The sequence below is a fragment of the Aegilops tauschii genome, chromosome 3 (assembly GCF_002575655.3).
Source record: "Aegilops tauschii subsp. strangulata cultivar AL8/78 chromosome 3, Aet v6.0, whole genome shotgun sequence".
In the NCBI taxonomy this organism is placed as follows: Eukaryota; Viridiplantae; Streptophyta; class Magnoliopsida; order Poales; family Poaceae; genus Aegilops; species Aegilops tauschii.
Window position 1 is genome coordinate 96,594,617 of NC_053037.3, and position 8,242 is coordinate 96,602,858.

Here is an 8,242-nt window from a genome sequence, read left to right on the forward strand (position 1 = left end):
TACTCCTAGTAGCATTGACGATTGAAAGATAACACCAAACAACGCCTAGCGATAATTTTCCGGGACCAAACAATCGTGTCCCGCACTCCCGTCACGCCTCCCAGCGTTTGCTTTCAGGTGCATTTTTTTCCATACGCGTGCCACGGAATTCCCAGCATGCAGTTCGGCCGTCTCCTGTTGCCACTTGCCACAGTCGTGCTCTTCCTGCAATCTCTGGAAGAAATCTTCAGTGGCAGTACTACGTTCCAGCGAGCTTCCAAGCGCAACAGCCCATTTCAGCAGCAGCTCCGCTTGCCTTTCCCGGCACAACAGGACACGCACTGGTCCAGTCCAGGCCCCTGCTCACACGCTGGTCAGTGCTCTCAAGAGTTCGGTAACGATTGCGACTTGCGTGCCCAATGGCGTGGGGAGGAGGGTGCTACGAGACGAACAAGCCTTCAATTCGGAGGGCCGCCTCTGATGGCGATCCGTCTCTCTGACCGGCCACCAGTGACCTCTGTGTCCTCTTCCTCCTGCAATCCCTGGCCTCGCAGCTCGCACCAACCCAAGGCCTCGCAGATAAGCATGACACCACGGCAGCGCACATCATCCATGGAGGATCTGGACTGCTGCTGAATCAGCTGGCCGGTAGCAGGAGCCTGGAGGTAGCGTCGTTCGTCCCTCTGTCGCTCTTATTTGGCTCCTTGTAGCTTTTCTGTGGTTCGATATAGGAGTACTTCCGACGGACATGTTTTCTTCTCTGCCTGTTCTGCGCATAATCTTTTGATCGTGTGTAGGTGTTCCTCGGAGTTTGCCATGGCCGCGACGGCGAGGCTCCGGCCAGCGCGAGCACGCGGCGTGCTCTGGGTCGTCTCGGTGTTGCTCGTCTGCGGCGCTGCGGCGTACAAGCCTGAGGACAACTACCTCGTCAGCTGTGGGTCCTCGCTGGACACGCCGGTGGGCCGGAGGCTCTTCCTCGCCGACGACGGCGCCTCCGGCGCGGTCACCCTGACGTCCCCTCGCAGCGCCGCGGTGAAGGCCCCGCCGGACCTGGTGTCCGGCTTCCGCGACGCCGCGCTGTACCAGAACGCCAGGGTGTTCTCCGCGCCCTCCTCCTACTCCTTCGCCATCAGGCACCGCGGCCGGCACTTCCTCCGCCTCCACTTCTTCCCCTTCGTGTACCGGAGCTACGACCTCGCCGCGGCGGCCAGGGCGTTCAAGGTGTCCACGCAGGACGCCGTGCTGCTCGAGGACGGCATCCCGGCGCCCGAGCCCGGCAACGCGTCGACGTCGACGTCGCCCCAGCCGGCGCGCCTGGAGTTCCTCCTGGACGTCGCGCGCGACACGCTGGTGGTCTCGTTCGTGCCGCTCGCCGACGGGGGCATCGCCTTCGTCAACGCCGTCGAGCTCGTCTCCGTGCCCGACGGCCTCGTCGCCGACGCGGCGGACTCGTCGACGGGCCGGCCGGAGCCCATCCCCGCCGTGCTGCCGCTGCAGACGGCCTACCGCCTCAACGTGGGCGGCCCGGCCGTCGCGCCCGACGACGACGCGCTCTGGCGAGAGTGGACCACCGACCTGCGATTCCTCTCCCATTCTGTGGCCGACGCGGTGACTCGGGAGGTCCGCTACAACGGGATGCTGAACCGGCTGCCCGGGCAAGCGACGGCGACCGACGCGCCGGACATCGTCTACGCCACGGCGAGGGAGCTCGTGATCAACGGCAGCTCATTCGACGGGCAGAAACAGATGGCGTGGCAGTTCGACGTCGACACCAGCTCCAGCTACTTCATCAGGTTCCACTTCTGCGACATCGTCGGCAAGGCTCCCCACCAGCTCCACATCAACGCCTACGTCGATGACGCCACCGTGAAGCAGGACCTCGACCTCGCCGCCGTCGGCGATGGTGCGCTGGCGTTCCCGTACTACACGGACTTCGTGTTGCCTGCTAGCGAGGCGTCCGGGAAACTCGCCGTCCATGTTGGCCCTCTGGCAAATAAGATCGTCATGCCCGCCGCCATCCTCAATGGGATTGAGATCATGAAGATGCACCTGAGCGCCGGGTCCGTCGTCGTCGTCCAGCCGGCGGCGGGGGCAGCCAAGTCGCGTTTCGCCGTCGTTCTTGGCTCCGTGTGTGGAGCGCTCGCTTTCATATCCGTCGCCGTTGCTCTCGCCATTGTCCTTAGGAAGAAGGAGAAGGAGAAGGAGGTGGAGGAGGGTGCCAAGGAGCAGCCGACGCCGACGCAGAGCCAGTCGTCCACGCCATGGATGCCACTCCTCGGCCGCTTCAGCGTTCGCGGCGCCATTGCGTCAGGATCGTCAAGCTTCACCACTGCCGGGAACACTCCGGGAGCGAGCCCCAGGGCTGCTGCCGCTGCCGCGGTGATGCCGAGCTACCGTTTCCCGCTCGCTATGTTGCAAGACGCGACGCGCAACTTCGACGACAGCCTCATCATCGGAGAGGGAGGGTTCGGCAAGGTGTACGGCGCCGTGCTCCAGGACGGCACCAAGGTCGCCGTGAAGCGCGCGAGCCCGGAGTCGCAGCAGGGCGCGCGGGAGTTCCGCACGGAGATCGAGCTGCTGTCCGGGCTGCGCCACCGCCACCTGGTGTCCCTCGTCGGCTACTGCGACGAGCGGGAGGAGATGATCCTGCTGTACGAGTACATGGAGCACGGCTCGCTGAGGAGCCGGCTGTACGGCCGCGGCGGCGCGGCGCCGCTGAGCTGGGCGCAGCGGCTGGAGGCGTGCGCCGGCGCGGCGAGGGGCCTCCTGTACCTGCACACGGCCGTGGACAAGCCGGTGATCCACCGCGACGTCAAGTCGTCCAACATCCTTCTGGACGGCGACCTCGCGGGCAAGGTGGCCGACTTCGGGCTCTCCAAGGCCGGGCCGGTGCTCGACGAGACGCACGTCAGCACGGCGGTGAAGGGCAGCTTCGGGTACGTCGACCCGGAGTACTGCCGGACGAGGCAGCTGACGGCCAAGTCCGACGTGTACTCGCTGGGCGTCGTGCTGCTGGAGGCCGTCTGCGCGCGCCCCGTCGTCGACCCGAGGCTGCCGAAGCCCATGTCGAACCTGGTGGAGTGGGGGCTGCACTGGCAGGGCAGGGGCGAGCTGGAGAAGATCGTGGACCGGCGCATCGCGGCCGCGGCGAGGCCCGCGGCGCTGAGGAAGTACGGCGAGACGGTGGCCAGGTGCCTGGCGGAGCGGGGCGCCGACCGGCCGGCCATGGAGGACGTGGTGTGGAACCTGCAGTTCGTGATGCGGCTGCAGGAGGGCGACGGCCTGGACTTCTCCGACGTGAGCAGCCTCAACATGGTGACAGAGCTCACGCCGCCTCGCCGTCAGAGAAGCGCGGTTGATCACGACGGGCTGGACTACTCCGACGTGAACAGCCTCAACATGGTTACAGAGCTCACGCCGCCTCAAACCGGCAGCGTGGAGGGAGACGGCGAAGCCGATGATGATTTCACAGACGCATCCATGAGAGGGACCTTCTGGCAGATGGTCAATGTCCGCAGCAGATGAACCCATATGGCCCTATATTAGAAGATATGGTGTTTTTTGTACGTCCCTGAGGAGAGTGGATGATGGAAAAGATTGTTTCCCCTCCATCTTTCGAAGGACAAATACTACAAGCATTTTCGACCATGTAGCACGATAAAGATGAGAAATTAAGCACAAAAAGATTATTTGAAACTGCAAAATGATTCCATGTGCACATAGTACAACAGATATTATGGTCTGACTGGAGTATCAATACCGAAATAGAGTACACGATAAAATCAAACTCGTACAGGCAAGTCTTTGTTCAACATGTTTGGAGAGTTTCATAACCGTAGGAAGAATTTGATCGATCTCTCGACCCTCACCAGGTGATGCAGTTCCACTGGGTGAAAGCTTGAAGGATTTCGATCCATCTCTAACCACCACCGGGTGATGCACTTCCACTGGGTGCACGGTGGTGGCCATTGTCTTCGCCGTCCCTGGGGCTCAGGCTACGACCATTGGCAGCTGGGCTCATGTTTTTAGGGCTGTCAGCCTTCATTGGGCTCCTGCTGTTATCCCTTGGTGCAGGGCTCCTGCTGCCAGGAGGGGTGGGGCTCCGGGCCCTCCCCTTGGCAGGTGAAGCACTCCTCCTAGGGCTGCGACTGTCACGGGGGCTCCTCATAGGGCTGCGACTGCCACGGGGGCTCTTCATAGGGCTGCGACTGTTGCGGGGGCTCCTCCTGGGGCTGAGACTGTCACGGGGGCTCCTCCTTGGGCTGCGACTGTCGCGAGGGCTCCTTGATCGCCTTTCATCCCTCCTTGGGGAAACAGAGCGGCTAAGTAAAGCAAGAGACATACAGTCAGTGTTTCATACACAAAACATGATAGAAAAAAAAAGGAATTGAAACACAACACAAGTATGTTTAAAAGCAATAATATCGACAAATCAACCAATTTTTTACACTGGCATATATTCATTAGTTGCAAACACAAGTATTTAATTCAATTAAAATTTACCACATTCAGCAGGTTAGTAAAATGTATGAATTAAACCCATGCCCACAGAATAGCAGCAGATGAAACTAAACCCATGCATAACAGGAAAACAATATGCAAAAAAGGAAATACCATAATAATTGGACAAAATAGGACTTAAGAGGCTTTAGTTTGCAAGAAGAAAGAATGACAGTACTATGATCAGAACTCAAACTAAACAGACTACCAGAACAAGGGAATCATGCCACAGAATAAGAAGAAACGGTGCTCAAATTTTCAAAACATATACCTGTAGCTCCTACTGCGGCTCCTGCTGTAGCTCCTATCACGCACCCTTCCGCGGCGAGGAGATGGAGATCTGGAGTAACTCTTTCCACGCCTGTGTTTTCATCAACAAAACTAAAGTCAGATATGCTCACTTATGTGTAGAACAGAAAAGACAACCCGCAGGGCATACTTGAGGTTCTTAGGGCTGTTCTGACAATCCCTTTCTATGTGGCCACTATCTCCACAACGATAGCACCTGTTTTTCCAGTCGCCAGCTTTGCAGTCCCGAGCCCAATGCCCATCAATCCCACAGTTAAAGCAACGCCCAGAACCAGGAGGAGGTCCCCGACCCATATATTCACGGTCACCACCACGGCCACCACGGTCACGGTCACCTCCTCCTCCTTGGCCACGCGGAACCTATAATGAGGATCATAATAAGGAAGGGCAAATAACAAAAGCACAAAACAACATAGAAAAAATTATAGTGAGCAATATTATAATTACCCCTTTAGCAAACTCAACAATCATGCGGCTTCCATCAAAGTCACGACCATCAAGATTGTACCTTGCTTCATCAGCATCCCTGGGATCACTAAACTCCTGCAATAAGATTTATAGAAGGAAAGGAGGGGCATCAATATGAACAGTACAAACATGGATTAAGAAGTCAAAACAAGGTGAAAAGAGCAGTTACTTACAACAAATGCAAACTCGTGCTTCATATCCACATGTCGCACTCTGTGGAAATGGTTTCCGGAAACAGTAACACCATCAAGACGCAAGTAGAGAAATGTATCACCACGCAGAATGAACTAAACACCAGGCATGATTGTGATTTCCATTAAAACAGGCAATATATTTTTGAAAACAATCGCCAAAGTCTGCTAGAAACTTTGCGAGAATAGCCACCAATTCCACCAAGGGCACCCTCCCACCAATCCACCATGGACACCGAGGTTGGGTAAGCCCCCAAAACCTTCAACAAGATCATCCAAGTTAAGAAAACATGAAGGGCTTGTGGATATATGTGATGGTACAAGAAACAATGGGGCAGAGAGAACAATGTTGAGAGACCGCAGGGTGCTGGCTTAGATATCCCGTATGGAATGCCATTGCCTCAGAGTTACCATGTGGATGACATTGGGTGCAAGAAATCGAACAGGTGTCTCAATTTCTGCTCTACATGTCTTCAGACAAGAGAGCAAAGCACAGACCTATTTGACTAGAAGCTAAATCACACATAACTTGCATGGGTGACATGAAACCAATCAAAATACATCCACTGTATACGAAGAAACTACTCACTCCGATCCAAAAAAAGTGTCATGGTCGTTTTAGTTCAGCTTTAGTTCCACTTTTTTTTTGGATTGGAGGGGGTAGTATATTTGTTCCATGGACTTGTCACTCAGAAGGCAAAAAGCAGCTCTGGCTGAGAGGAATTCTGCTTGCTCACCTCCCATATCTGCCGAAGAGGTCTTCGAGGTCCCTTGTGCGGGTGCGCGAGGGAAGACGACCCACGTACAGCCTTGTGTTGCCACCGTAACGATCACGCTCATCGTAGCGAGGCATTCTGCACCGAAACAAGCAGCAAAATGTCACAACCTACAACCACTGACATCATGCAAGCAAACAGCTAAGCAGAGCAAACTCCTCCCCATAAAAAGCAGCCAATCCAGCACGAATTCAATTAGAGCAGCATACGGACATCTCGTGACGCAACCTATTACGCAGTAGCCTAGCTGCGACCATACTGTTCCCCCCTTACGAATCATCAGCGCCAAAACCGCAGCAAATCTAGAAAACCACCGCCACCTCTTCAGAATATCTAATCCTAATTCGGATACGGCACCCCATGGACGCGGATCTATCCGTACAAGCAAGCGAATCACGGGCCGACGGGACTTCCGCGGACGAATCGAACCGGAGCCCGGACCTAAGCGCCGGGCACCAGCGCGGCGGGCCGACGAGGCGAGGAATCGAGCGGAAGGATAGACGGGGGCGAGATCGGATCGGGGTTCGGGGGTCTCACCTGCGAGAGCGAAGCGGAGGAAACCCTAGCCGCGGGAGGGGACAAGACTAGAGGAAGCTGCTCGGATGTGACGGCGGCGAACTTATACTCACGCCCGATTTGGTTTGGACGGCAGGTGTTGCATCCGGGGAGGCATCGACGGCTGACAGGGGGAGGAGCGGGCACGGCTTGATTTACTCAAATCGGCAGCCGGAACGAAAGGCCTGTTTGACGAGAGAAAAAGGAAGAAAAGGACGCGAGGCCTGTGAGAGAAGGCGCCTAACAATGGCCCATCTGCATGTTTAGGGCCTGTTCGGTAGCCCTCCACAGCCTCAAACTCCTCAACTCCTTTGCCCAAAACCAGCAGCCAGCTTCTGGTTGAAAATCTGGAGTTGGACAGATCGTTCGCCTCGACAGCTGCTCGCTGGTTAGCGCTAGAATGGGCCGGCAGCCCATTAGGCTTGGATGCAGCCCAGCCTGAATGCCCTTTTCTTTTTCCTCCCACGTGCTCACATCTTGGCCCACCTAATATGCTTCTTCAACCTGCAACAGGGACGAACAGGGCGTCTCCTGGAGCTGCTAATCCCTGTAAATTAGGGAGATTAAGGCCACGATTTACCTCAACTACAATATGTAATTTGCTGCCCACTGTGCTCCGAACCCATTCCATTAAATAGCGCAATCTATTACTCAGTAATGGCAGAGATCGGAGTGCAGCCGTGACGACGGATGAGGCGGATGGAGACACGGCGGGATGGGCGCGGGAGAAACCCGACGGCAGCGTAGAGGCTTGAGTCGGTCCCAGTGGGGAGGCTCGGCGGCGCGCGAGGACTGGGAGTCGTAGGAGCGGCTGGTGAAGCTCGGCAAGGAGTGGCGGTGAAGGGAGGTTCGAGGAGAAAGATGAGAAGAGAAGGCGCTCGGGCTCTTTTTTCTTTTCGTAGAAAGTACCGGTTCGCTACCGTGGGTCACTTGGCGGTGGCAGTGCATTGTAATTTGCATCAACTCCAGCTTCTCCTTTTTCTGGGAGCTTGGGTTTTCCAACTCCACAACTCCTTCAATTTTACACTACAGGGAATCCACGGATCCGTCCATATGTTAACATGTTCACCGGTCCCAATCTTTCAAAGGTATCCTTTCTTAAAAGTTTTCAACCCCTTCAAAATACTCTGCCATGTGAAGGACGACCCATTTTTTGGTGTAGCGTCAATGAGGGAACCATTTGGGTAATATTTTGCCTTGAGAACTCTCGCAACCAAAGAATGCAGGTCATTGATCAACCTCCAACATTGCTTGGACAACATTGTCAAGTTAAAAGAGTAGAGGTCACGGAACCCCATGCCTCCTTCACTCTTAGGGATACACAACTTCCACCACGTCATCCAATGCATTTTTTTGGTCTCCTTATCATCACCCCACCAGAATTGTGCAATAGCATCCGTGATCTCTTTACAAATTCCCTTAGGCAAGCTGAAAACACACATAGCAAAAACAGGAATAGCTTGG

At 55.7% G+C, this 8,242-nt stretch overlaps 2 protein-coding genes across 3 annotated transcripts; one reads left to right on the plus strand and one right to left on the minus strand.

Annotated features, from left to right (window-relative positions):
- Window positions 1–358: 358 nt before the first annotated feature.
- Window positions 359–3,683, plus strand: LOC109782998 (probable receptor-like protein kinase At5g59700). The gene is made up of 2 exons (XM_020341629.4): window positions 359–644; window positions 777–3,683. The coding sequence occupies exon 2, from the start codon at window positions 796–798 to the stop codon at window positions 3,502–3,504; it is 2,709 nt and encodes a 902-aa protein (XP_020197218.1). The 5' UTR covers window positions 359–644; window positions 777–795; the 3' UTR covers window positions 3,505–3,683.
- Window positions 3,651–7,745, minus strand: LOC109783005 (uncharacterized). 2 transcript variants are annotated; one of them, XM_020341639.3, is made up of 7 exons: window positions 6,761–7,745; window positions 6,185–6,301; window positions 5,430–5,469; window positions 5,236–5,331; window positions 4,919–5,148; window positions 4,751–4,840; window positions 3,651–4,301 (listed from the first exon to the last, which is right to left on the minus strand). In XM_020341639.3, the coding sequence occupies exons 2-7, from the start codon at window positions 6,298–6,300 to the stop codon at window positions 3,899–3,901; spliced, it is 975 nt and encodes a 324-aa protein (XP_020197228.1). In that variant the 5' UTR covers window position 6,301; window positions 6,761–7,745; the 3' UTR covers window positions 3,651–3,898. The 2 variants fall into 2 exon arrangements, with proteins under 2 accessions (XP_020197228.1, XP_045090618.1); XM_045234683.1 differs by lacking the exon at window positions 6,761–7,745 and having other exon boundaries at window positions 5,430–5,707.
- Window positions 7,746–8,242: the final 497 nt, after the last annotated feature.